The sequence below is a fragment of the Mercurialis annua genome, linkage group LG3 (assembly GCF_937616625.2).
Source record: "Mercurialis annua linkage group LG3, ddMerAnnu1.2, whole genome shotgun sequence".
NCBI classification, from domain to species: Eukaryota; Viridiplantae; Streptophyta; class Magnoliopsida; order Malpighiales; family Euphorbiaceae; genus Mercurialis; species Mercurialis annua.
Genome location: NC_065572.1, coordinates 72,164,296 through 72,192,286, shown reverse-complemented (window position 1 = coordinate 72,192,286; position 27,991 = coordinate 72,164,296). Strand labels below are relative to the sequence as shown.

The 27,991-nt window shown below is 32.9% G+C and overlaps 5 protein-coding genes across 5 annotated transcripts; 1 reads left to right on the top strand and 4 right to left on the bottom strand.

Annotated features, from left to right (window-relative positions):
• Window positions 1-48: 48 nt before the first annotated feature.
• Window positions 49-4,616, bottom strand: LOC126671816 (DEAD-box ATP-dependent RNA helicase 7). The gene is made up of 14 exons (XM_050365622.2): window positions 4,033-4,616; window positions 3,649-3,783; window positions 3,379-3,519; window positions 3,159-3,270; window positions 2,522-2,592; window positions 2,243-2,397; window positions 2,027-2,138; window positions 1,718-1,819; window positions 1,563-1,623; window positions 1,317-1,485; window positions 1,129-1,225; window positions 931-1,025; window positions 607-740; window positions 49-465 (listed from the first exon to the last, which is right to left on the bottom strand). Exons 1-14 carry the CDS (start codon window positions 4,492-4,494, stop codon window positions 248-250), a joined length of 2,064 nt encoding a protein of 687 aa, XP_050221579.1. The 5' UTR covers window positions 4,495-4,616; the 3' UTR covers window positions 49-247.
• Window positions 4,617-6,456: 1,840 nt separating this feature from the next.
• LOC126671466 (embryo-specific protein ATS3B-like) lies at window positions 6,457-7,802 on the bottom strand. The gene is made up of 3 exons (XM_050365232.2): window positions 7,604-7,802; window positions 7,409-7,516; window positions 6,457-6,906 (listed from the first exon to the last, which is right to left on the bottom strand). Exons 1-3 carry the CDS (start codon window positions 7,727-7,729, stop codon window positions 6,580-6,582), a joined length of 561 nt encoding a protein of 186 aa, XP_050221189.1. The 5' UTR covers window positions 7,730-7,802; the 3' UTR covers window positions 6,457-6,579.
• Window positions 7,803-9,396: 1,594 nt separating this feature from the next.
• Window positions 9,397-11,653, bottom strand: LOC126673716 (xyloglucan galactosyltransferase XLT2). Its single transcript, XM_050367952.2, has one exon. It carries the CDS (start codon window positions 11,374-11,376, stop codon window positions 9,859-9,861), a length of 1,518 nt encoding a protein of 505 aa, XP_050223909.1. The 5' UTR covers window positions 11,377-11,653; the 3' UTR covers window positions 9,397-9,858.
• Window positions 11,654-17,911: 6,258 nt separating this feature from the next.
• On the bottom strand, window positions 17,912-18,581 carry LOC126673813 (CDGSH iron-sulfur domain-containing protein NEET). The gene is made up of 2 exons (XM_050368111.2): window positions 18,254-18,581; window positions 17,912-18,140 (listed from the first exon to the last, which is right to left on the bottom strand). The coding sequence occupies exons 1-2, from the start codon at window positions 18,475-18,477 to the stop codon at window positions 18,032-18,034; spliced, it is 333 nt and encodes a 110-aa protein (XP_050224068.1). The 5' UTR covers window positions 18,478-18,581; the 3' UTR covers window positions 17,912-18,031.
• Window positions 18,582-19,339: 758 nt separating this feature from the next.
• Window positions 19,340-26,375, top strand: LOC126674008 (K(+) efflux antiporter 5). Its single transcript, XM_050368358.1, has 20 exons — window positions 19,340-19,806; window positions 20,318-20,361; window positions 20,512-20,573; window positions 20,665-20,749; window positions 20,838-20,899; window positions 21,107-21,182; window positions 21,349-21,423; window positions 22,240-22,311; window positions 22,452-22,535; window positions 22,633-22,701; window positions 22,790-22,867; window positions 22,992-23,080; window positions 23,291-23,387; window positions 23,513-23,566; window positions 24,082-24,177; window positions 24,808-24,996; window positions 25,086-25,163; window positions 25,274-25,318; window positions 25,413-25,508; window positions 25,896-26,375. The coding sequence occupies exons 1-20, from the start codon at window positions 19,587-19,589 to the stop codon at window positions 25,947-25,949; spliced, it is 1,725 nt and encodes a 574-aa protein (XP_050224315.1). The 5' UTR covers window positions 19,340-19,586; the 3' UTR covers window positions 25,950-26,375.
• The last annotated feature ends 1,616 nt before the right edge of the window (window positions 26,376-27,991 follow it).

Genomic DNA, 27,991 nt, shown 5'->3' with positions numbered 1-27,991 from the left:
CCAGTAGAATTCAAAGAAAATGGGGAGACATCAAAATTCCCCACAAAATGAAAAATAAACATTGAATAAACACTTAATAAATAGACAGATACAAGGTCGAATAGAACATAGAAAAAATATAATTGCTATGTTAGCCAATCCAAAATTTAAAATTCACCGCTCTACAATAGCATGTTTTCTTCATTATCAGTAAGTTTCATCCTCTCAACTTAGCACCATTATCAACGGATAATACATTTATGACCTTTTACCATCTGCTACTGCTATTGCGTCCTCTTCCACCAAACTTTCTATCAGAAAATCCATTGCCTCGGCCACCCCTACCTCCAGAGGATCCACCACGGCCACCCCAACCACCACGGCCACCTCCACCACCACCAAATCTTCCCCTTGATTGCTCTTTTTCTTGTAAGGGAGGCAATGTTTTAACCACCTGTAAGCTCACATTAGCTGCATTTTCTTGACCTGCATCGAGAATGAAAAACGTAAATGACAGCTATAGCAAACCAACAAGAGAAGGATGATGGACAAACTAATGAGCATTGATTCAAATTAAGAAAGATAAATTTGAGTGGTTTCTGAAAAATTAACCAATTAACTATTTACCAGCAAGAAAAATATCCTTATCTGCTTCAGCCACATCAAAAACTGCACCATTCCCATCGGCTGTGAGGGTCATACCCGTTACCAACTCCACCTTTTCCTCGGGCACGAATCTCCTCAGCACGCTAAAAGCAAACCTGAGAAATTTCAAGAAATAGGATCAAGTACTTGAGATTACTTCATTTCAGAAGCCCTATTATCAGCTTAATATTGACATTAGATATTCTACACAAAAATCAGTCTGGTAAATTACTACTTACGGATTATAAGTTTATACCAATCTATTATTCTTCAATGCATAAAAATATGAAACTTAAAGGAACTCACGATGGCGTGTAGATGGGTCTTCCAGCTTCAAGGAGTAAAGTAACATGGTTTTCCATCGATGACAGAAGGGATCTACTCTTGACCTCAGTGTAACCCTGAACGTTTATGAACCATTTAATTTAGCTTAAGCTCTGATTAATTATGAGCATGAGAGAACATAAATTAATTTTCACGGAAGTCAATAGAAAGGCCACTCACAGCAGCATTTGCAAGTGCTTTTGCGAGAAGTTCTACGGCAGACGAACCCGAGGAATTCAACATATCCTCTGCTGCAGATATGAAAGCGGGTACAACACTGCAACATTTGTCACACTCAAAATATTTAGTAGGATGCATAAAAGAAAACAATAATCCATCCGTCTGTCAGAGATCTATATCAAATGTACCTGTCAGAAACCTGAGTAATTTTTTCTGCAGCTTCTGCACCAACAGCTTTAGCAATATCAGCTGGCTTAGGGGCGGTAATGTGCTCAAACTTCACACCAGATTCTCTTTCAATCTTAGATATATTCGACCTTCTTGGATCATAAAGCATCACAGCAACCCCAGTATTTCCTAAAGAGAAAAAACATCATAGCATGTCAATAAATTCAGCAACTTAAAAGACAAAATTAATTAAAATTAAAATTTACCAGCTCTTCCGGTTCGTCCCGATCGATGAATGTAAGCTTCAACATCACGTGGAGGTTCACACTGAAACAGAGATTTAACATACCAGTTAAGAAGAAGAAATTTAGCTTGCTGCTTAGATCTCACATAAAACCAAGAAATTGAATCAGGCACAAACCTGGATAATTAATTGCACATCATTAATATCCAGTCCCCGAGCGGCCACATTTGTAGCTACCAACGTCATAAACTTTCCTGACCTGAAGCCTTTAAGAGTTATCTACAGAAATAATACATGAAATTGGTGAGAAACCAGTACTGGCAAATTGAGAGAACACCATATGTAACAGACACGGCAACTCATCACTACATACACATATCATGGAGGTACCACCAACAAGCAACAAATTCCCAAGTTATGAATGGGAAAGGAGCTTGCAAAAATTGTAACAATTAAAACCATTAAAACATTAAATATAAACAATACCTCACGTTGAGACTGTTGTATCTCCCCGTGTAAAGCCCGTGCTCCATCTAATAAACCAGCAAGTTCATTTGCAGATTCCCTTTTTTCAGTGAAAATAATTGTCCGGCCTCCACTGAATCATAAAATATTACATGGAAGAAGAGTTACGAAAATTCACAGAAACACAAAAAGATCACTGGAATGTCACAAGTGAATGATAAGCCATGAGAAACAAACCTGCTATAACAACGGATTATATCAGGAATAAGTTGAAGTATTGCTGATTGAGAGCAGGGAACAATGATGTGCCTAACATTGGTACTAGCCTTCATTTTTTCATTACCAACAAGATCTATGGTCTTCTTAGAAGATTTAAGAAATTTAGAAGAAATCTGGTAATGAAGAAAAATAATTATAATCATAAACAAAGGAGCACAGCATACCATATAGAAAAGATAAAGCAATTAGGATTTTGAAGTGAGAGTTTAAGTCCAACATAATGGCAAAGAAACTAACTTGTTTAACCCAAATTGGTAAGGTGGCACTGAAGAGAAGTGTCTGAACTTTGGTTACATCCGCAACTTTTCCTACAAAATAATAAAACGAAAGTGAACTTGCAGTAATCAAATTGTACCAAAGTGAAACAGTGGACTGAAATGCCCGCAATAAAGTTTAGCATTAAGGTTGAATGAACTTTCAATTCCCAAAAACAATTTGTTCTATGCAGAAGAACCTATGATAGTGTTATGACCAAGGATTATTCACCATCAGAAAACCTTCTAACAATGAGCAATAGATAAAATTAAGAACATTCCGATAACTTTTCATTTCAAGGAACTGCAAATTGGACACTTAATTAAGTGAAATTCATTCTTAAGCCTAAAGAACAAACAGCATGTATTCTCATGATTTAGCAGATTGACTTTGTCCCTTTCTTGAACCATCTCTCGTGTAATAGAACAATCGTTTAACAATTATAATACATTATGTATTATACATATAATTCATTTTAAACCATCAAAGTGCGTAAAAATATTCATTTTTGTGAAAATGAACTTCAATAAGACCTTATTATATGATTGCAAATGATTAAATCACAATCAATTAAATGTACTCTTTAATTCTTCATAATATTATATACAAAGAAACATACCAAGTATAAGTTCAACATCTTCAACAAAGCCCATTCTCAGCATTTCATCAGCCTCATCCAGGACACGAAACTTTAAATAGCTAAGGTCAATGTTGCCTCTCTCTATGTGATCCTACAAAGTTTCCAAAAGAAAATTGAACTATGATTAGAGATACACAAACAAAACGTCAAAAACACCCAGTATAAAAAAAACAATAAATAGAAATAAAAGAAGGCACACCTTTATGCGGCCTGGTGTTCCAACAACGATATCCACTCCTCTCTTTAAGCTCATTTCTTGAGGATTATAGGAGGCTCCTCCGTACAAACAGCAAGCTGTCAAACCCAATGACTCACCATAAACTTTGAAGTCATCAAATACCTTTCAAAAAGTTCAAATGACTACATCAGTAAACTTAACAGTTCAAAGTAGTTAACTATGAAACAACAACATAACAATATAGCAAATAAGAAAACAAGGTTACAAGTAGCAAGCTTCCCACAGTAATACCTGATTGGCCAATTCCCTAGTCGGAAGAAGAATGAGAACACTGGGCGCCTTGCCATACCCTGTCCTCCTCGACGCTTTTGCCTGCCCATTTGTTAAAGACTCCAAAATAGGCAACACAAATGCCAGTGTTTTACCCTGCACAGCATCAACACAGAAACAAATTACTAGAGATTAAAACACCGACTCACAGCAGTCCTTTAACAAAACTAATTTCTGTTGACATTTGGGTTAATTTGAGGGTAATTTGTTCCAATTTCAATTCAACTGTTTCTATAAAGAAACTGATTATTTCTTTATTTGTTCGAACAGCTCCAACAATTTCACAATGCAAATCATAATTAAAAAAAGCTCAGAGATAACTAATTAAAACTATCAATGCTATACCTGACCAGTCCGAGCACGACCAACCAAATCACAGCCGTCCAAAATATCATCAAAAGTCATAGCTTGAATAGGAAACAAAGACTCAATTCCTTTAGATTTAAGCTTAACTTTCAAAGGCTCTGATATTCGAAACTTCGAAATCGCATACTGATGATCCTCCGTTACTTTCTCCACCTCACTATCATCATCTTCCTTAACAATCTTCGCCTTTTTACTAGCTTTCTTATCCGACTTCAAATTCGGCTCGACAAGCTCCGAACTCGTCTCGCTTCTTACTTCTTCATCAACCTCCTCGGCTTTCCGCTTCTTCTTCTCTTTATCCTTCTTCTTCTGTTGCTTCTTATCGGAAACTGAAACCATTTCCTCGTCGGAAGTTTCCAGGTGGATTTTCTTCTTCATCTTTTTTTCTGATTTTTTCTCGTTTGAATCGGATAACTTACAGGCTATATCAATTGATGGCATGGTATAGGGATTATAGTATTATGAAGAGAGTGGTGAGTTATGAGTTGTGAGCTTTCTCCTGCTATGGAAAATTGTGGCAATGAAATTGCGCGAGCAAGGAGGTAGCAAAGAGGAAGAGTAAGTTGTTAGGGTTTGTGAATTTATAGTTTTGAGGTGAATTTGATTTGGACCCTTGGATTTTAAAACCCTACTTAAGTTTGATTTTTGCCGTTCGATTAGTATCAATAACTAAAATTCCTTATACCGCTTGACAATAAAAATAATAAATATCTTGCCATGAGTCGGTGCTGCTGCGCCAAAAAATCAAGAAATTACTATATTTTAATATTAAATTAAATTATGGAAAATGGTGGAGGGAAATGAAAATATAATATTTTTACAAATATATCATCATTTTTTGTTTTTTTTTTTAAATTAAATTAATAATAAATAATTTAATCATACGATAATTCTTTTCAATATTTAAAAGTTTAAATAAAAATAGCTTTAAAATATTAGTCTCTTCATTTTTTTAATTATCCGTTACATTTATAATACGGTATTGGCATATTCAATCTCAATGCCTGATGTATGTAGCGATGGCATCCATGGTTCAAAACATTACATGTAAATTTTAATATTTTTCATTTTTACATTTTTTAGTCCAAACCAATTTTCCTACAATTTTAATCATATGTGGCATAAGAGTTCTCGTATTGCCATATATAATTAAAATTGTCAAAAAATTGATTTAGACTACAAAATAAAAAATGGCATATAATTTATACGGGATGTAAACTATGAGAATAGATCTCTATAAACATCATATACTTGAATTTAATTTGCCAATATTCCTTTCATAATATTTTGATTTTTTGAGATAGCTTTTTTTTCAAAACAAAACTAAAAGGAACCAATGAGATATAACTCAAATGATATAAGCGTTAGACAACAAACTGCTAAATCGTGGGTTCGTTTTCTCCCACTAGCGCCCCCTCTCCAATTATCAAAAAAAAAAAACAATCAAGTATATTTGTCATATTATATTTATCTAAAAAAAAATTTTGTCATATTATGATTTAATTTGGTTTATAAATTAGAAAAATGAAGAGTTATTTGCATATTAAATCTAACTTTTCAAGTTTGTAGCGATATAACCTCGTTTTTAAGATGTCATAGTGAACATCCTAATCTTCAGTTCTTTTGCATTGTGTGGCTTATAGTCGTTTTTTTTTAATCAAAAATAGAGCAAAAAATGTCTAAAAATTGGTGTTGGGTTGCATAATACTCCTAAAAAATGAAAAATCAAAATGTACAAGACAACATTTTTTAAAAAATAGGACTAAACCGCTACAAAACGCAAAACGTTAGAATTTAAGCAAAAAAAACAAATTCAATATGTTTGATTTGATTAATTTAATTTTTTGTTGGTTCGGAAATGAACTATAACAGAAAATGAGCTAAACTTAAAAAAGAAAACTAAATTGAAATTTGGATTTAGTTTGATTCGAAGAATCTTAAATTTCTAAAAACTCGGTTCAGATAGATTTAAAAGGGTTAATTGCAAATAAAATCACAAAATTTTTTTGACAAATTGGTTCACCGACTTAAAAAAATACGAATATGGACATTGTAATACACAACCACGTGTTGTTTTGCATGATTAGTCGGTGTACCAATTTGTTAAAAAATGAAAGTTAGTAATTAACATTGCCAAGTTTCAAAAAAATTTGTTTAAACTTTATTTTTCTTTTTCAAACTGAAAATTTTGGAAATCCAAACAGAACATCTACGAAGTTCACTTACTCATTGTGTTATTTTTCATCTGTCAAATGAATCAAAAGATAAACAAATTCAGATATTTTGCTCATTAATCTATATTTATTAATACACACAACTTGTAGGTCATACAATTCAAAGTCCGTTTTCTTTTCTCCAATAACATAAGAATTCAAATTCAGAAAGACATAATCCAAAGCTGACTTAGTACTGTAAAATTTGCATTAGTTCGTCCATAACTGTTCGAATTAGCTACAATTTCAAATCACAGTATGAAAAATGCAATCAACTGCACTTCAACTACAATATGCAATTGCAAACCTCAAATTACACTACAAGAAGACTAGCAACAACTACCAGAAGAGGATACAAAAACCATCCTGAAATTTTATGAAGCGGCGCAAAAGAGGAGCTACCGCAATAATTAAAGCCATACCAAGTATCACTCGGAATGAAAACGTTGTAGTCAAATCTAACAGGAAATGAATTGTAACCCTGAATCTTCACACTTACAGGTTTCCAGCCATCGGGTCCAGTTCTATACAGATAAACATAACATATCTGATGCGCACATGGTCCAGTTATCTGAAATGTATCAGATGAGCAGCTTTCAAACGTATCGGAGGATGGATCATCCAGCCTCGGTGCATATATCTGATCATTAGGCGTTTCACAAGTCAAATAATTTTACTATTTGATGCATTTCATCGAAGCTTTACGCACTGATATTTGTTTTCCGATAAAACTCATCTTAAAATTCTCGTACTATATGTTTATATTTGTCTGGTCTTCGAAAATCAATTGAAATTCGTCAAGGCTCTCGAAATTTAATGCTATTGTAATTAACAAGTCGTTATCTTAACAAACATACAGCTAAATGCAAAAATTACAACCAGCACGCCATTAGTTAATATTCACAACCATCAACAAATAAATAATTTACAGATCATCGAAGACTAGTCAAAGTTTTGTAATATACATCAATATTAATCGTCATCGTCGTCATAACATAGTAAATTGATTTCTCGGTCGCTAATTCACAGTCTAAACTAATTAATCTCATACAGAGCTAAATTAAAACGATTTTTGGTTTGCACTTCTAAATAATTCAATATTCAGTGAAATTAAATAATCATACAGGGTAAGAAATGAGAACCTGATTGCCAAAAGCGTCGCCGAAAGCAAGGCTGATCTGATCGCGAGTGTATTTGGAAGAGGAACAGCTGGTTGAAATAATCACCTCATATGAACAGCTCCCCGCGTTCTGTTTAATTTTCCGGAACAAGAAGAAACAGAATGAGAAATTACAGCAAGGAATTGTGAATGAAAGAAGAAGATCACGAGTATGTACCTGGATTAAGCTTAGATTGAAAGAATCGAGAGCTTGAGGACGGAGGCTGATGTCTTCAGCGTTCGACAGGATAAAGAGCAAAGCAAAATGAAGCAGGAGATGGTAGCAAAATGTTTTACGACCCATTTTTGGCCTGTTGAACTGCTGAGTTGAAAAAAAGTGGTAGAGACAAAAATTGAAGAAAGGTTAAATTAATTTATGTAAAAAGGCTCTTTTGTCTCATTCTTGAAGAATTGGAAAAATTTGTTCTTCGTTTTAACTTTTACCCAAAAGAGTATGGTTTTCCTTGGAAATTGCTCAAGTTCATTTGGATGTCAGTGATTATTTGATCCAACAGCCCAACCCAACATTTATAAATAAGCCCAATCCACGGATATCAAAATTGGGCCCGACTAAGGTATCATACCTCAGTCCGGAGTCGTATGTATGATTGAAATGCTTGCCTAAGGTGTTATTTTTCACACAATAACAAATGGAAAATTCTTCCATAAATTAGTAAAATTTGTTACTGAAGGATCCACTACAAAATGGAATTTTTCTAAATTTAAAACAAGTGAAACTTGTCATTAAATTGACACGACTTTAGCTTCTTTAAAATTTTAATAGGTGACTCCATACATAATAAAGAATGATCAAAGATGTTCATTTTTTTTAATGTCTCGAAACTACTCTAATGTTTGAATCAAAATAATTGTTTGTAAAGATAAAGATGAACAGTAAAATGGTCTGATATTTAAATACCTCGTCCTTTCAAATGACTTCGTATCTTATAGACTTTTGATTTATATCTACTATTAGTGAGTATTGTGAGGACGATCTATTGAAATCCAGTTTATATATACATGAGTCAGAAAGTTCAGCATTGCTTAACTTCTTTAACTCGCATGGAAGACCGATAATAAGAAGTCCGTAAAAATAAATAATACTCATTTAAAAAAATAATAAACTATAATATTCAATAACATTAGTCATTAAACATTAAACACAACTGTAAGATAAATTTGCCATTTTATATATGCTTGCAAGTGAAAAATTATTTCGTATGGGGCCTTCTTACCTCGTTCTCCAATGAAGCAATTTGAGGCATACGACTATAAACATAAATGCAGAGGAACCAAAGACTACAACCCATTGAAAATGATGATACATAATAAAACAGTTGCACTCCAATTTGAGATGAAATTTTCTTGTATTATGGCCTACCTTACAGATTTCTTTCACGAGACTTTGCAATGTGGAACGGCACGACATGTGCTGTACTGTGTCGTTTTATACATCATAAACGGTGTATATGTTAGGCCTTCTGAATCTGGCCATTATTGTGATATGATCATAGTTCAAATGAATCCTTAATTAAAGCGACAACTTATTCAGAAGAGCTGACTTTCACTTGGCACTGAAGCAGTACAGTTTGTGAATTCTATGTGATAGAAGAAGCTAGGAATATGAATATTATCCTTTTTATCTTGACATGAGACTGCTATCCTTTTATATAAGTGTTGGAAAATAAGTGTTGGAAAATGGCTTTGGTTTAACAAATATAATTGCAGAAAAAACAATGCATCGTTCTTCTCACCATTCTGTTCCCTATATTATTGACTGATTTATATTCATTTTTTCTCAAACAAAAAGGCAGATTCCTTTTGATATTTTCCATGAAGTTCCCTCTCTCAACTGAAGAGGGCATCAGAAAATAACATGGAAATATTTTATTGCAGAATTACAAAGGTGGCAAGTTACCACATTTATGTACTAAAAATAATCCAATGAAGAAACTAGATAGAATACGAAACTACAACATCAAATTGAAGTTTTAATAGGCAAATATGAATTATTTAATTACATTACACCATCTTCTCATTTATATCTATGAAACTAGGGACCCTGTAATGGCATAATCCAAACAAAGCCATATCATAATGGCCCACCCATTTTCCCAAATAAAGAAAAATACACCAACTAGCCAGCCAAGTCTCATTAAAGTTGCATCCATCCATCCAACCAAAAGGCCAAGGACCACCACCAATTGGGTGGTTCAGTGGTCCTGCTTTATCTATCTAGTGAAAGTATATCAACTTCACTCATGATAAATAACTCTATAGACTATAGCTAATACCCTATAATTCCTCCTGAAGATGAATAAACTGTAATAATATACACACAAATATTTGTTCATGGCCTCTCAAAAACCATGATTTATAACTGTAGTTTCTGCCTCTCAATTGCTTTGAAAAGAATAAATAAAATTTACTAATTTACCACTTGTAATCCCAGTCTTCTTGCTCCTTAAATCTCCGTAAAACTCCATCAATTGCAATATCAAACGCATCTTTAATACTCTCTAAACCGTCATGCGCCCTTGCATACACAAATTTCGGTATAAATTCAATTACTTTTTCTCTCATTTCCCTCACTTCCTCCTTACTATAACTCTCCAGCACTTTCCTCACTGAAGTTCCGTTTTTAACCTCGTCTCTATGTATAAAAACTGAGTAACTCTCGGGTTTCTCCGGTAAAAACCACTCATACTGCTGATAAGCCGACCGTCTCCAGAATAAAACCGGAATCGAACCGGCTAACATACAATCAAAAATAGACCGTCGAGTAAAACTATCGCCTCTCGGCTGTAAACAGAAATCGGAGTCTAGAAACGTTTCGAGAATCGCCGACGTGCCATTCGCGCAACGGCTACCGGCGCAGTCAACGACTTGACACGCGTCCGACTCGTTATGGCAATGACTCAGTAACAGCCCTCTAAAATCGTTTTTAATAGAACCGCGTTTTGCACCGGCAAAACAGAATAGTTTGTTACGGTTACGTGTACGGACAAATTCCTGCCACTGGAGAATATCGTTATCTGATCTAGGGTGGAATCCAGTGGGGTAAGGTACACCGACGTCGAAATAATCCCATGGATTCCGTTCAATTAATAGACGAGTGATATTTCTCATACCTGGCTGGTAAAGACAGCTGGAACCCCAGTCTTCTTCTTTCGACCGACGAAAATCCCATGAGATGCGTCCCATTGTAAGAAAATGATCCCAGCCGTTTGATTTCTTGAAGTAGGGTTGATCGTGCACCCAATTTAACATCATCTGGCAGTGACGATCACGGTCTTTAGAACTGTAATTAAACCATAAATATTTTCCAACAGCAAGCCCTGCATAAAACGGAATATAAAACGCCGTCGCGTTGTTTGGCTCCATCGTTCGACACGTGTGCTTCAAAATCCGATTATGGAAAATAATCTCCGATACGAATTGGTCCGTCCAGTACCAAGCCGGAAGCAAATTTTCCGGGATAATACCGGAAAGTCCGGTAGCTTCTTGACCAAAACCGTCGTTTGTTAAGGCGTCGCATCGAGAACTCCAAGGGTTTAACTCGTCACAGTTTCGAATCAACTCAGTATTGAACTCACTAGGTAATTCATAAACAAAGACTCTTCCTAATCGGCAATCATCGGAGTCAGCAGTATCCGTTTTATTGGTGATGGCATGATTGTAATTATTGCGATGAATCGTGTACGGAGAAGGGAAATGGTGGCGGCGGTGAGGGAATGAAAACGGGATTGTACGGAGGGCAAGGAGGAGGATGATCTGAACGGAGAGGATAGAGAGGAGAAGCCATGCGCGTGATTGATTGAAATAAGAATAAGAAAGGAGAGAACTAAGTGAGGTGAAGGAGTTTTTACGAGGGAAAACTACGTCGTCCGGTGGGGTTTTAGGTTTTCTGATGTACGGTTCAGGGGAGGATGGTCTAGAAATGGTAAGCATGAGAATTTAATTGATGAAACGGCAGCGTTCTCTTTCGAATTCTGTGTACAGAAGCGGTGGCGGTGAGATATACAAGCGTAGATAGTGGGGCGTTTTATGGGTCTGTTCTTAAACTGTTTTCTTTTTTTTTCTTTTCAAAGGTTTGTGAACAGGAGAGATGCACAGTGAGGATTCTTCTGTTGATAAAGTTTTATGTAACCACGTGTACGGTTTGATTACCGGCTGTTTAGGCAACCGACAAAAGTTTGACCTATTGGTAACAGGCATGTGTCTGTTTATAGCTGGGCTGGGCAACTGGGTTTCTATTTTGTTCCTTTTTATTCAGTTTTTTCTTTTATTCTTTCTGATATGAAACGTCTATTTGCTACAAATTTGTATTTTCATAACAATTAAATCTTCGTTGGTGATACAATTAAGGAAAATAACAGAAATGTTGCTATGATTGAAGTATGAATTCTGTTGATAACAAATATTCAAGCTGGAGTTGAGATATTTCTATGTAAAATATCAACCCAAAAGGAAATAAAAATCTTAAATATAAATAGAGAGTATATTTAATTTAAGATTGAAAATAAAAAATTTCTTAAATTATTTGATTGATCAACATATTCTAAATAAGAATGAATAATAATAATACTATAAAATATATTATGCAATTCATTATAACATATTACATTTGAATAATTTATTTTAAAAGTAATTATTTCATTTTGTTAAATATATAAATTTATTTTTTAAAAGATTTAGTGATAACACATTTATTTATTAATACTAGTTTTTATTAAAAATATTTTGCTAAAATTTGATCTAGTTATCATATTAAAGTTCAATTTACAAAAAATTAGTTATTTTATAGGAGTAATTTTAGATTTATTTGTAAATAATTATTTATAAAATAAATATAGATAGAATATGTTTTATTTTGCTGTAGCGAACTAAGCCTCTAGTAAACTAACATTTGTTTGTCTAGAAAAAATAGCAAATTTAATGTAACATGTGGTTAAAATGTCTCATAAATATAAAAATATTGATACTTCAAATAAATTTAATATGTAAATATTTTATTTTTAGTTATATTTAAATATACAAATTTAATTTATGATTAAAATATTTTTATTTATCAAGTTAGCAATTTTTATTTTTTTAATTTTCAATTCAGATCGGAAAATAGAAGAGTTTATGATACAAAAATAGAATATGATATGAAATCATAAAAAAATTGCAATGTATATAAATAAATAAATAATGTAAGTTTATTTTGTATTTTTTTTAACAGAAGGTTATTTTATTAATTGAATAGACCAAGTACAAAACTGAAACCCAAAATACATCTTAATATACTAATGCAGCTGCAGTAATAATTATGAGCTAATACTAAATCTTTTAATTTAATCATATTAAGATTTATTTATAAAAATAATTTAAAAATTTATATTTTTAATTTATATACAAATTAAAAGGTGTTAATTTTTAGTTTCTATTTATGAGATGGGAGTAAGATGGATTTTCTAAAAAGAACAGAGGTCTAATAAGCACCGCAAAATGTAGAAGTCCATGACGTAATTTTGCCACATGTTTCCAAGAAGTGGACCTGAGTGGAGGACCTGAGACACCTGTTAGATTTCGTCGTCATTGACCAAACGTTATCGTTTTATATAAAAGAAAAAATCGCTCTATACTACTAATTCAGTGGCGATGAGGTGGCATCCGCCATCCGGTAGCAAATAAACTTATAGCTGTACTTAAAATGTGGTGGCTGAGTTTTTTTTTTTGACAAAGTGGCTGAGCTTGACTAACAACAGAATTACACAACGTATTCGATTAGGGTCGTATTCTATGGTTACGATTCTGCCATATATGTCTTTTTCATTCCGTCGAAAATCGATTTTACGGTATAGACGCTTATGACCTCCCCCTCTATACCTTGCGGTAATGATTCCTCTGGAAATACCTTAGAACGACATGTAGCATCGAGTTTCACCGACAAAATTGCTCTCAAATATTTGTGATTTGCGACTTCCGAGCTTCTGTGCTTAATTTAATCTTGAATTTTTGATGTATAGTGTGACAGGTGGCTCCCCAAAATTGGTTGATGAATGAGTATAAGTTGGGACCCTTATTAGTAATTATTGAAATCTTTTTTACTATTTAGACATCTTTTGCCTCAAGTATGCTGGTTTTGCTTAATTAGATGCATGTTACCTGTATTTTTCATGTTTCCTTACATAGAGAATAATAAGCAATAATTTATTGTTATCTTGTTCAATATTTTTTGGTTTTGTTTTAAAAAACAAAAATTTGGTGTATTTTGATAATAATTTATTTAGAAAAGGACGGTATAGTTTGTTGCTACCTTTGCGCAAAAAAACTTCCTTTTGTGAATTATGTGTTGAAATAATTCGTTGAAGAAATAATTTGCTGCTCATTACAAGAATGTGATGATAATATGATATCATTGAAATGTATATATAAAACAAAAAAAGGCCAACTATATGTTAGTGATTATTCCAGCTGCATGTTATGAGAAAATGTTGCATTAATTTCTTGCACAGCAAACAGGATTTTAGGAAACTTCATGATCTGGACATCTTTAAAAAAAAAAATCTTTTGGCTTTGGCATTTGAAATTCGTTAATTACTCGCCCACAGGAAACTAACTCAAGCAGAATATAATTTGGATCCTTAATCAAGCAAGCTAATGAAATGAAAATATGAAATACTAGTATTTTATCATAAAATGAATCATAGATCCTGTTTTACTATTAAACATACACATAATTTTTTGTGTACTCTCCACTAATTTTTGGTATTGATGCTTTGACTATTTTTATACATCAAAGTATTTGATATTAGAACTCAGTTAAGAGTCAACTCTGAATCAAACTCATGTTCCCTCCCCCGTTTCTGATTTATATATTTTGTTGCCAAAAGACTAATTGTAATTTAAATAATTAAATATTTTATATATTTATAATAACTATATAATACATTAAAAAAATTAAAGATCTGTTAGAGAGTTAGCATTTGGTTAAATAAAAATAGATGTATCATATCTTTATAAATTAATTATTTATTTTATTTAGATATAGTTATGTATGTTTATTTCAATTGCTTATAATTTGAGACGGAAAAATAGTCTAATGTTGTGGCACAATGAAAGCTGAACACGTCAATACTAATAACATGGGACTGGACAACATGCGAAGGAACATGAGTGGCACTGTGCTTAGAGAAATTAATTTTCACATGTCAACTTATACTGTTTCGGATTGATGAACTGAAAATCGAACAAGTGTACAATATAAGTGGTTTATTAGAAGTTTTTTAACGTTGATATTCCTCTAGTGCAATGCACGAATAAGTCTAACCTTGCTCGGGTGGACGTTATAGCATAATGCATTGAACCGTACATTTCTCATACCTAATTTTATACCTCTCTTATTGTAATGAAAAATAAAATACTATAATTTGTACACAACATTTCTCCTGTAATGAGAAATATTAAAAAAAAAGCCAAATGATGTAAAAAGGTCAAACCTTTTATAAAAGTTTCACAAAAGTCTTGACCTTTCAATTTTGTCGATATTAGCCAAAAACAGACTATTTGGTTTCAATTGTGGCCAACTCTCAGTTTGATTTCAATTTTGCCTATATGTGGCTCCTACGTGGCATGCACATATATTGAAAGGTCAGGACTTTTGTGAAACCAAATAATCCATTTTTGGCCAAAATCGACAAAATTGAAAGGTTAGAACTTTTGTGAAACCAAATAATCAGTTTTTGGCCAAAATCGATAAAATTGAAAGGTTAATTTTTATGAAACTTTTGTGAAAGGTTTGGCCTTTCTACGACATTTGCGTAAAATTTTTTACTAATATATTATCTACAGTTTCCAATAGAATAAAATCAAACTACATATATATTAAAAAAATAAAAATGCATATTTAATTTATTAATTATATATAAAATATCCTCGATTATTGTTTTAAATTATATATTATGTACTATATTATCCGCTCCAACTAAATATCACAAATCAAAGTTTAAAATAATTAGCAATAATATTTTTGATAAATTACTTTTTATTTTTTTATGTCCAGCATTTAATTTATTTGTTTCTATTAAAACTATGATGTAAGTACAATTTATTGCTAAGTAATGTCAGGTACTTTTAAGTTAGATACAATCTAAAGTAATGTCAGGTTGTCTACTATTAAAAAAATTTATAACTTTTTAATACTTTCTCTAATTTTATTTTATGAATTTTATTTAATTTAGCATTTATTTTAATTTTCATGTCTTTTTAGGTATATTTAGATTTACTTTATCATATTTTATATTTCATGTTTTGATTTGAACATTTTAATTATTCTTTGAAAAATTAAACTAATGAGAAATACAATTTTTTTTTATTTAAAAAAATATTTACCAGTCATATACAGTCTTATATCATTTTAAAACTAAAATAATAAGAAAAAGGAATCATGCCAACTTCACAAGGCCATCTAGTCAAAACTTTGCATATGCTGAAATGTTTAAACTTTAAACTATTTGCACTAGACAAAAGTTTGTTCCAAAGTTTCAAAGCTACACTAAACTGACTACGTTAAGCCGTGGATCATATTTAAATTGTTGGTGGCCAATTACTAGTGATTGTAATAATTCCAAATTCACCTACCAGCTTTAGAAAATGGTTGGCGCTTGCTTGGTGGGGTCTGGATCATTAAGACCCGTTAATTGAGCTTATGAAACATATTTTGTCACCTTCCTTTTTCAAATTTTTCACAATAATAATGACCCCTTTATCTTTTCGCTTGTTTAGCATCTTTCATTTTGGCTTTAATGGTTGTTGATTCTTAGATTTATTTAATTATCTTTAATTTTATATTATACGCAACTTTTTAGGCTAAGAATCACTTCTCAATGTCATTATATCAAATGTGGAAATACAATTAAAATGCAAAATTATGCAATGAGTTGTAGACATTGTTAAAAAGATAAATAAATTATCAGATAGTAACTCTAGAATATATTAGTGGTTTTTGTAAAATTATTTTAACCGAGTTATTGAAACAGAAATATAAGTAAAAGCCATGCTGCTACTTTTGTTAATGGTACAAGTATTTAATGTAACAAGGGTCCACCCATCAAATTATAGTTCAGCTGTTTCCTAAGTTAATAAATTGGACCGCCATCTGACCTAAATGAACTGTTATGGGCTTATGGCAAGATCTATATGGTTCATGGAAATGAATATTGATCAATAGTGTCCTCAGCACATCTGTACACTATACTAGTGTGGTCCTCACACCTTACTAAAGCATAAACCTCTTATGTTGCTACCATAAACAAATATAAAACTCCACTTAAATTATAATAAAAATAAAAAATAAAAAATTTTAATCTATATTTTCTAAAAATAAATAAATATAAATTAATTTAAATTATGTATATATGTTATTTACGCTATTTTTATCTTTTAGAACTAGAAAAAATCTCAATTCTAAACAAATAGTTGCTCAAACAAGATTGCTAGGCTTTCTGAGGCAGAAATGGGCCACAGACATACCTGTCCATTACCCACTTCAGGATTGAGCTCAACTTCAAATTCAACAATTGTACTCTCTCTCTCTCTGCGATGCAATTAGAAATACTCTCGCAAATTACTCGAGAATTTTTTATAAGGTAGATTTGATAAATTTGAGATTAACTTAAAAAATCGAGTGAAGCTCGAGTATTAGAAAAAAAGTCTTGTGAGACTAGCGAGTCTAAACGAGCTCCAGTATTAGAAAAACAGATCTACAATTCGAACTTAAACCGACCTAAACAATTTTCTTGCACATAAAATTACAGTTTAATTTTACTATATAGATATTTTATAACTCTAAGATAGTTGAATTACATTTTTTATAGTGAAAAGAATTTCAAATGTGACAAATATACTTTTTTTTAATATATATCTTTTCATTGTTGTACTCGAGTCGAACTCAAATAGTTCGAATTTTAATTCGAACTCCAACTTGAATTTTTTAAATTCAAGTTAATTTGAGCTCAAACTCAAAATCGACCTTGTATAACACATTCGAGCTCAATCTTAACTCAGTAAATCGAGTCAAACGTATATGTTATGTTTGAAAATGGACAATTTAACAACTGTTCCTACCTACTGAAACTCGAAATCGAGATCTCGATCTCAGGAATGCACGGGAGAGACTTAACCACTTGGCGTCAGTAGCATTTTATACTATAAATTAATTGATAGTGAAAATATTTTCAGATGTGACATATATAATCTTTTTAATATTATTTTTTATTTTTTATTATACTCGAGTTGAATCGAATAACTCGGATATTGAACTTAAAAATTAAGGTTAACTTGAGCTAAAACTGGAAATCTGTGTTCAATAACACTTTAAAACTCAATCTTAACTCAGAAAATCTAGTCTAAGGTATATGTTCATGTTTGAAAATGGACAATGCAATTGACTACAGGTGACACTGCAATATCTGAAAATGGCTAATGCAACAACCACCCGAAAGAAAGTTCCCCTGAATCAGAGGCGGTGAGCAAATATTAGTACACAAAATAATATTAAAAATTCTCGAGTTCACACGGCTAACAACAACAGAGATAGGAAAGAAATAATAATAATTAATTACTCTTTTGGCTTTTTCAAGAGCAAAGGTCCAACATTGTCACCAGTGGCTTTGTTATGCTTTACGTGTGTTCCATCACATAATGGAAATATCCCTGATCTCCAGCATCTACCATGCACATATAAAATGAAATTCACTAAATTTTAACACAAATAATGGACCAAAATATATCAATCGTCCTCAATTATAATTATCTAATAAATTCAAATTTAAATTCAAACCTGCAATAAGGAGTTAGAGGCTTAGAAAGCTCATCGACCAGAACAGAGTCGACTACTTTGGCCTCTTCCTTTCTAATTGACGGGTTGATGCCTAGCCCTTCAGCTCTCACAGCAACCATGCGCCTTGGTCTGCCATCTACATGCACGGTTGGCTTGAGTCCTTGGAGTCTTGATTTGCTGTAACAAAAACCAGTGAATGAAGTAGCAGCAGAAATTGTGGCCATTGTATGAGATGTGAAATTAGGTTTAACGCTCAGTCTTAATCTGTGAGTGTTGGAAAAGGAAGTTAGGTTGAATTACACAAATATTGGGTGTTCAACTTGTGGAGAGCACGCTCCCCTTGATATGTGATTGTTATGCAGCCTCATGTCACTTCCAAAAATGTGTATCGAGTCTGTCTATTGAATGTTCTTTCGGTTAACGCGTAAAGCCCAGCTCAGTTACACATTAAAGCCCAGCTTATGTGTGTTGTTGAACAGTGAGAAAAGTTTGGGCCTCAGATTAATGCATCTTGCCTACTCATTATGCCATCTACTTTGATCAATCCGGTCCTTAAATTTTAATTAAAAGTAAAATAATTTATTTTCAGCTATTGTAATTAATTAAGTATAATATTTTTTAGGTCAATCAAAATTAAAATTGGTTCACTTTGATTTATAATGTTGTTTACATTTATATAATTTTATCTAAAAATTATTGCGTTCAATTAATCTAAATAGTTGAAAGTAAGTTATTTGATTTCAAGTCACAAGTTTAGTGACCGTATTCACCATTTACTCGATTAACTTTTGAGTAAAGAGTTAATTTAACTCTTAAATTTGTGACTCGCGGTCAAATATTTCATTATCAAGTATTTTGATCCAACTGATGACAATATTCTCTATTTTTGGTGTGGTGAATGATAAAATTGTGTCAACTCGGTCATTGAACTTGTTTATATTGTAATTTTGTCCTTAATTTTTCAAAAATGACTAAAATTTAATTATTTGAGCTCAAGTTACAAATTGAAGGACCATGTTAATCCTTTACTCATCAACTTTTACACGCGCGAAATGTCAAAATTGAGGCTAACAACTCATATCATTGCACCCACGCCAGCCGCACTCGTAATGCAACCCATTTAGCCAATAGCATCTCGCCATGTCTCGAGTCGTTAAAGTCTGCAATTCTTTAACACTGAAGGAACGTGCGATTGTAATGTGTTGAGTTTGGTTTAAGCAATTGCCGCGCCATCTCGGATTCTTGTTCATCACATCACATTATTCTTTTAGAAATTATCCTTTTCACTTTATTTTCATTTGCTCTGAGAGGGAGAGATATTGCAACAGAGAGTATGACGGTTTTGGTAGCGAAAAGGTATTGGTGGTTGCTGTTGATGTCGGCGTTGGTTTCAACGGCGATATGTGCGTCGGCGAGATCTGACAAGGAAATGAGGGAGCGGTTTTATGGTAATTTGTTGAATTCGTCTGCACCTGATAATGGAGACGGCAGTATAGCGCAAATGTTCGATCGAGTTCTTCAGAAGGAATTTTCTGAAAATGATCAGCCTGAAGGTTAGCTGTTGCTGCTCTAATTTCTTTTTTTTAACAAATTTAAAGTATATGTTAGGTATTGTACCGGTAGGAGGCTAATTTAGAAGCTGAGTGTTTGTCTTCTAGAGTGCAATTATAGTTCAGTGATGCTGTTTAGGTCTGTAATTTTACTTTGGCCTTGTGGAGTATGACTTATACTAGAATCATAGTATCATACCAGGAATTAGGGAATTTTGAAATGTTAAGCTAAGTGTCCAATTTGAGGACAATATGGTAAATCGGGAAACAGTGTTGCACTGGTTTATGGCAGTGGAATTGCGTAGAATTCATCCGAGATTGGTTCAAAAGAACATTCTTAATATGCATGTCCATGTTGTTGTGAATTATGTTTTAGTTTCAGGTCTGATACTCATGCCGTTGGCTTCTATCTGTTGGTTGATAACTGATGCTTATCCATAGGTCATCTCTTGATAGTGTGGTTCTTCAGGCTCTGTTTGTCTGATTTTATATATTTGTTTGTTTGTTTTCTTAGGTTCTGATGGAAGCAGTTTTAACAATAGTGTAGCTGATCAACAGGTAGGCTCAGTTTTTCCTTAAAATTACATAGATTTAAGATCTGTCTTTTGTCTTTTCTTGTGCAAGATATGCTGGTTAAGTTTTAGTTGCATACTACCTTTTAGCATTCTATTTTGTTTTGTTAAGCATTGTCTTGGTTTTGCTTTACAGGCTGTTCTGGAGACTGTAGTTAAGATCAACAAGAACAAGAAAAATGACACACAAGTGACTAAGTACAGAAATCTTAAAATACGTTTTTATGGGGGAGAGTGATTGCAGTGACTATAGTTCTCTTAAATTATTTTTGTTTATTCTTTTTGGCAGTGGAACGAAATCATTTGGCTTTCAAGATGTTTTTACATTGGAAAATGAAGATTCCGAGGACATGACAACCCTTATTGACAATAAGGTGTGCCAAAATTTGTAGTCAGCTCTTTATGTACCAACTCTTTTGAGATCATCTCTTTTTATTAACACTATTTTCTTACTAATTGTAGGATAATGTCTTTGTCATGTCCAACAAGAAATCCAAGTATCCGGTACTTCAAGTAGATTTGAGGTTAATGTCTTTTAAATCTTTATTTCTAGCTGCTATATGAAGGTTAACATTATTATGCAGTCTCATTATACGATAAGTTTTTCAGCTCGTGCATCTGCTGTATGACTTGTTTTCTTTGGCATGAACCACTAAATTAACATTGTTGACTTTGTGGTGTGTTTGCTAAATTTAATTTTTTCTTTAATATAGTGTTTGACATTTCTACAGATTAATTTCAGATCTGGTAGTTGTCATTGTTTCTGCTGCCATTGCTGGGATTATCTTTTCGTGTTTGGGACAACCGGTTAGTATTTATAAATGATAGTTATGTTTATCTTGTTTTGTTTACGTAGATAGTTTTTACTGCTTTATTTTAGGTACATGTGCAGGTTTTTATTTTATTTTCTGATTTGGGTTGTACACTATTTGAGATTTATGTTTCTCTATTGATATATGGATCTGTATGGTAGGTTATTGTGGGCTATCTTCTTGCGGGTTCGCTCATTGGACCAGGCGGGCTGAAATTTATTAGTGAGATGGTACAGGTATATTATTTTCCTTTTTCCTTAGCGCTTACACTTTTGATTCTGCACTTTCCCATTGTTGTTGTCATTTCAGTGAAGATAATTTGACAGGAACACGAATCTTGTGGGTCTATAGAACATGTTATCTTTTGTCATCATTGCCACGTTAATGTTTTTGAGATTGAAGATCTAAATGGCAATAAAGCTTTGCATGATGTTTGGTAGTAGAATCATTCTGCCAGCTTACCATCACCTGTTCCAATTAGCTGTCCTCAGATTTAGCATTATGTTTATTTTTAAGGAGGTATATGGGATTTAACTATAAGGGAGGCCAGCAGAGATCAGTGTTAACAAGTTATTAATCTGTTAGCTCTCTTTACTCATTAAACTGTAGTTAAATATCACAATTGAGAGTTTCCCTACTTGTAGGCCTTAGTAGAGCCATCTTGTTAGAAGGTAAGATTCTTTTCCTCTAGCTAGGGACTGTTTCCTGTTTTAGTTTTAGTTTTTGTTACTTAGTTTTGAGATGTTGGTATTTTTTCTTTGTAGTTTGTAATCATGGCATAAGCTACTTTGATTTTTGATTAGCTGGCTGACGAATGCTTTGCTCTCCTATTTGATATCTATTGTCATCAAAGAGAATAATGGGCTCAGGAAAACTGATTCATATTTTTAGCAAGCCACCTCAATAAAATACTCTTTGATATGAAATCAACAAGTGTCTACACTTGGCTTCTTTAACTATACTGTGTTTTAGTTTTGATCTCAATGCTTTGAGGATTTGACTGCTAATAATATTTTACATTAACAGTAAACTTTTCTTTGCTTTCATCACAGGTTGAAACTGTAGCTCATTTTGGTGTTATTTTTCTTCTATTTGCATTGGGACTAGAGTTTTCTTTGACAAAGGTAATTTATCTGTATTTGGTTTTGGAAATTCTTTGGTACATTAATCTATACAGCTATTTTTTCTGAAAGTTATACTGGTATTTATAAGAACATTTTTCACACTTATTCAAAAAAATTGCTGTGACTCAATCGTAATGCAGTTAAAAGTTGTGGGGCCTGTTGCTGTATTGGGAGGGTTACTTCAAATTGTTATATTTATGTTCTTGTGTGGCATTACTGCTGTGGTAAGTTGCTTAAGCTTCTGATGCCCCCCCAACTCCTCTTTTTTCTAGATGTCTTTGTTTAATCTCTGCTAAACTTGGGCATCTTTTAATGATGCAGTTGTGTGGAGCTAAGTTGTCTGAGGGTATTTTTGTTGGTTTCTTCCTCTCCATGTCATCCACGGCAGTGGTATTTTTTTAGGCACTTTGATACTGATATTTCTCTTATTTGTTTATATGAAACTTTGGGCTCATGCTTTTCTTTTTACTTGCACCAGGTGGTGAAATTTTTAGTTGAACGAAATAGTAGTAATTCTCTTCATGGTCAAGTCACAATTGGGACACTTATACTTCAGGTTTTGTTTCTATTTTGGCTTGTTTATATTTATTTGGGTTGCAAGGCAACTTTAGAAGATAGCATGTTCAGTTGGAAACTCTCTGATTCTGATATGAATAGTTGTCCATCATGAATTATTGCAGGATTGTGCCGTTGGTTTGCTATTTGCCTTGCTCCCAGTTTTGGGTGGCAGTAGTGGCATGCTACAAGGAATGGCGTCGATGGGGAAGCTGTAAGCTCTGTTTGCTATTTATTTTCTTGTATTACCCTCTCTGTCAGGGAGGAGAAGAGAATGAGTTACCTGTTCCTCTTTCTTTCATTGGGGAGAAAGGAGGCTCACTTTATGACTTCTTTTACTGTTCTCTGAAGCTTTCATTTTATTAATGATCTAAAGGTAAATTATTTGAATCAATTCTAACGTTTTTTATATCACAAACATCAGGTTGTTGGTCTTGTCCATATTCCTCACTGTTGCATCTGTATTGTCTTGGTCATTTGTTCCTCGCTTTCTTAAGCTAATGATACAATTATCATCTCAAGTGAGTTTTAGGCATTTCCTTAAATTATGATTTAAAATATGTCGTTCTCATGTTTTATGTTTCTCTTGGATAATTATCCAGATTGACCTTCTTAAGCTCACCACTTGTTTCATTTTTTGACCCAGACAAATGAGCTTTATCAGCTTGCTGTTGTGGCCTTCTGTTTGTTATCTGCTTGGGTAAGTATTAGCATGTTTGCCATTCAACTACTGAAGTTGTTGCACTTAAATTATGTATCCCGATGAATTCTAGTTTTGTATACCAATCAGTTAACATACAAGTAGGCGCTGTGCAACAATAGGAAATTTAAAAGGCAATTACATAGTAACCCCATTTTGCATTGCGAATAACATGCCTGGGAACTTCCTTTGCAATTTTCTGGAAACATGGGTGTGGGTCGGATGACTGATTACTTGTATAAATGCTGATTAGGAATTGATGTGTAATAATGTCTTGAATTGTTTAAATCTAAGTTGAGGAGAATTAATACAGGGAAAACAATGCCTTGCACGTAGTGAATGTTTTTATCTCATCTGCTAATTACTGAGCTGTAAGAGTATGGGATTCATTTTACATAATATTAGATAATTACTCCATTTTGTTATTGTATAATTAACTTTCTTTTAAGTGTGTTGAGTTTAATTTTTGCTTGTCACCTTTTTAATACTTTTGGAATTCTCTATTTCCATTTCAGTGCAGTGACAAGCTTGGCCTTAGCCTTGAGTTGGGTTCATTTGTGGCTGGAGTCATGATATCTACCACTGACTTCGCACAGCATACCTTAGACCAGGTACTCTTCTGGGCTATGGGTAGCTTCTTAAACATTAAGTTTGTTCATTTGTGTTAACTGATACTTCCCTTTTATAATTATTTTCCTCTTTATTTTCTTTACTTTCTTATGGCATTCACCATGGACAGTAAAAGATATGTTTCACTAGCTTTAATTACCTGTAGCCTTAAGTACTGTATTTCATGGTCTCATGGCTTCATGCGTTGTGAAAATAACCTCTTAGGGAGTTAATTTATTAGAATATATAATGGATATTATTGTATCTTATTGGCTTATGCTTATTGATTTAGAGATACTAATGACCTGAAAGTTTACCAAGCATTAGGTTGGTTGAAATGCTAGCCAATTTTAAACTTCTAGATAAGATCATGGGATGATTTAATTGTTTTAGCGAATACTTTTTGAGGATCATTGACTTGTGTTTTTTGATGAAAGTATTTTGTGTGATCTTGTTTGCTCAACTAGAAGCTAGTTTATTATGCTGTAAATGCATTATCATGTTAAGATTGACATTTGGTCTGGGACCCTAATGCTTCATATAGTTGCTCTAGTTAATATTATATGAACTTTTGATGATGTTTTCTTGGTATTTTAAATTAGTTTTGAATTTGTTTCTTTTTTACTTTGTAGGTGGAACCTATCCGTAACCTGTTTGCAGCTCTCTTCCTTTCCGGTATTGGAATGCTTATACATGTACATTTTCTGTGGAACCATGTGGATATATTGCTGGCATCCGTGCTTCTGGTCATAGTTATTAAGACAGCTGTTGTTGCTGTTGTTACTAAAGCTTTTGGCTATGGCATTAGGACATCGTTTCATGTGAGTTGCCTTTACCTTGTCCAAGTAGAGAGATCCTTTCTATAAAATACATGTTCTTAATGAAAATAATTTTATGTATTTTTCTTTAGGTTGGAGTATTGCTTGCACAAATTGGAGAATTTGCTTTTGTTCTCTTAAGCCGTGCCTCAAACCTTCATCTTGTCGAGGTAACCTCTCTTTCTTCCTTCCGTTTATTCGTGTCGGTATGCATATGGTGCTTTTATCTATGTCGCGTTAACTTTGATTGATTCTTGAAATTGGTTCTTGGTTAATGCAGGGAAAAATGTATCTGCTTCTTCTTGGAACAACAGCTCTTAGCCTGGTTTGTTTTTTTAAATACTTAGCAATGCATTGGCAGCTTTAGTGATTCTTTTGACTTTTCGATTTCACATTCACTTCTATAAACTGTCATTCAGGTAACGACTCCTCTTTTGTTCAAATTGATACCCAATGTCATGAATTTGGGTGTTCTTTTGAATTGGTTTCCACCAGAAAACAGTACACAGAATGAGGTCTCTCTCTCTCTCTCTCTCTCTCTCTCTCTCTGTCTCTCTCTCTCTCTCTCTCTCTCTCTCTCTCCCTCCCTCCCTCCCTCCCTCCCTCCCTCCCTCCCTCCCTCCCTCTCCCTCTCTCTCTCTCTCTCTCTCTCTCTCTCTCTCTCTCTCTCTCTCTCTCTCTCTCTCTCTCTCTCTCTCTCTCAGCATGTGCATGTATATAGGAAAACTAATTGATATACTTCAAAAATGTCACTGTTACTATAGTTATAGATTGCGTTCAAATTATCTCGATCATAGTTTAGTCAATTATTCCTGAAATTGGAATATCTGATCATTGATCTTTACTTTTTTTTCCTGTGTAGTACAATGCGAAAAAATATAATTTTCTTATTCCTTTTTCAGGAGAAGGAAAGGGAGAGAGTTTCCTTGATCGAAGCACATAACAGATTGTTGTGACCTTGGAAGTTTAACCTTTAAGACCTCAGTAGTCTGTAAATATATGGGTTTCTCCTTGCTGCCAACATGGTGCAGATTTCAGAAGATAGGTTAGAGCTAATTATTAACTATTAACAGTGAAGCATGAGATGTCATGTACATACCTATTATCTTTCACATTGTTTGAATAGTGTATAGTAAATTTTTGGGGCATGTCACTTGCTAGTTGGTGATCTGTGATCATTTTTGCTACCAAGAACAGTCCAATTGTTCACACAATTATTTGAGGTATTGTAGAAGATAATTAGTTCGATGGCAGTGCCAGTGTTAGACATTCGTATACTTTGATAGTTGTATGAGCATATCAAGAACTAAGATCTTCTGATCTTGTAAGTTGTTTCCGGTTAAGGAATCATTTTATCAAAATATTGAAGTTTTTTTTGGTTTAGAATCTAACTACAGTGAAAATGATCTTAGTTTAGAGAAAACATAAATTTTGATGTTTCTAAGAACATCTTTTCTAATTTGTGAAGTTACATGAAGGCTATGTTTGGTTCGTATAATAAAATATTAATGAAATAATAACGGTTCTTAAGGAGTAGATTTTTTTTTTAATTTTTAAAAGAATATCTATTTTATAAGAACTATAAAATAGTAATTTTATAAAATTATCGTTAGTTATTTAGACGTAAGTAAACATTATATGGAATAGCTCATTTCAAAGATGAAAACTAATTTGTTAGACCGACATAATAACCATAAATAAAACTTGAGGAATGAAAAATAAAGTTTATAATTAGCTTCTCTTTTGAGCAAAGGGTTAACTCAACCTCCGCACATTTATTTCGAGATCAAATGAGTCACTTTTAACTTTTTCTAATCAATTAGATCTAAAATATTGTGTTTGGATCAAATAAGCAGCACGTTAGACTTAGGGGGTATACAAATTAAGAGTTACTTCACTTAAATCAACAGAGTTTGAAATGTAATTAACTAAAATAATTCAAATTGGCTCATTTGATTTTGAAATACAAATTTTTAAATCTAATTAACTAATTAAAATTAAAATTAATTTATTTGATATCAAAATACAAGTTAGAGATCCGGATTAACGCTTTTCTCTCTCTTTTTATGGTACTTGAGTTTCACTGTTATGCCTTAAATGTCTACACTGACAAATATGAAGAATGAAATTTATCGAAAAGAAAGGGCTTTACTATATACCGTTTTTATTTACTAGATATCGCCCCTCCAAATTACCTCCTTATCTTTTTAACCAAAACATAATAATTTTTTTATCGATTTTTTGAGGTAAGACGTTTTGGGATTGCGTTCCACCTTAAAAAATCGATAAATTTTTTTTATTAATAATTTATAAATTTAAATTAGCTTTCAAAAATAAATTAAATAATAATTTTTTATTTTCAAAATAATTTTTTTAGCAGTGTAGTGGAATGTCTTGATTTGAAAAAAAAAATCTTTTATTGAAAAAAATAGATATAAATGAAAAGAATGATAATTTTATTGAAAAAAATATCTCTTCTTTGGTTAAATTTCGACTTTTTCATCCAAATTTTTTATTATCCATTTTTCGTATTTATTTGTGAGTTTTAAAATTTGGAATAGATAGTAGGGATTGTAAATAGTAGTCCACAAAAGAAAAGGAAAAAGAGTTGGTTTGTCCGATTGTTTTAAGAATGATTTTTTTGATACTTTATAACTAAATTGAGGGGTGAAGTGATCCTTTGTTCCGAAATTGACCATGGAGTTTCCCAAGAACCGTTACGATTCAGCCACGTGGACCGGAGGTGGATGTGAAAACACAACGGAATCAATTCTCGGCGGTCTTATTACAAGAGAAAAAGCTCGGAAGGAGTGACCATCAACTGTTCGAGAACGAAGTCATTGACACAATTAAAAGATAAATTAATGGAGAAGGAGGCCGTTCGGCTCCGTTGCCAGCGAATCGGCTGCAACGACACCTTCACCGACGACGATAATCCAGAAAATTCTTGCCAATACCATGATTCAGTATGCTCATAATTTTATCTAGTCAAATTTAA

What these genes read in the sequence shown, in the direction of transcription:
- LOC126673716 (XM_050367952.2), bottom strand. Translation starts at nt 11,376, where the DNA reads ATGCTTACCATTTCTAGACCATCCTCCCCTGAACCGTACATCAGAAAA.
- LOC126674008 (XM_050368358.1), top strand. Translation starts at nt 19,587, where the DNA reads ATGACGGTTTTGGTAGCGAAAAGGTATTGGTGGTTGCTGTTGATGTCG. An exon ending in GTACTTCAAGTAGATTTGAG is followed by an intron (nt 20,900 to 21,106) that starts GTTAATGTCTTT and finishes ACATTTCTACAG; the next exon opens with ATTAATTTCAGATCTGGTAG. An exon ending in CCATGTCATCCACGGCAGTG is followed by an intron (nt 22,702 to 22,789) that starts GTATTTTTTTAG and finishes TACTTGCACCAG; the next exon opens with GTGGTGAAATTTTTAGTTGA.
- LOC126671816 (XM_050365622.2), bottom strand. Translation starts at nt 4,494, where the DNA reads ATGCCATCAATTGATATAGCCTGTAAGTTATCCGATTCAAACGAGAAA. An exon ending in ATAATCCGTTGTTATAGCAG is followed by an intron (nt 2,139 to 2,242) that starts GTTTGTTTCTCA and finishes TTTATGATTCAG; the next exon opens with TGGAGGCCGGACAATTATTT. An exon ending in AGACCCATCTACACGCCATC is followed by an intron (nt 741 to 930) that starts GTGAGTTCCTTT and finishes GAAATTTCTCAG; the next exon opens with GTTTGCTTTTAGCGTGCTGA.
- LOC126673813 (XM_050368111.2), bottom strand. Translation starts at nt 18,477, where the DNA reads ATGGCCACAATTTCTGCTGCTACTTCATTCACTGGTTTTTGTTACAGC. An exon ending in CCTCTAACTCCTTATTGCAG is followed by an intron (nt 18,141 to 18,253) that starts GTTTGAATTTAA and finishes TGTGCATGGTAG; the next exon opens with ATGCTGGAGATCAGGGATAT.
- LOC126671466 (XM_050365232.2), bottom strand. Translation starts at nt 7,729, where the DNA reads ATGGGTCGTAAAACATTTTGCTACCATCTCCTGCTTCATTTTGCTTTG. An exon ending in TCAATCTAAGCTTAATCCAG is followed by an intron (nt 7,517 to 7,603) that starts GTACATACTCGT and finishes AAAATTAAACAG; the next exon opens with AACGCGGGGAGCTGTTCATA. An exon ending in GCGACGCTTTTGGCAATCAG is followed by an intron (nt 6,907 to 7,408) that starts GTTCTCATTTCT and finishes CCTAATGATCAG; the next exon opens with ATATATGCACCGAGGCTGGA.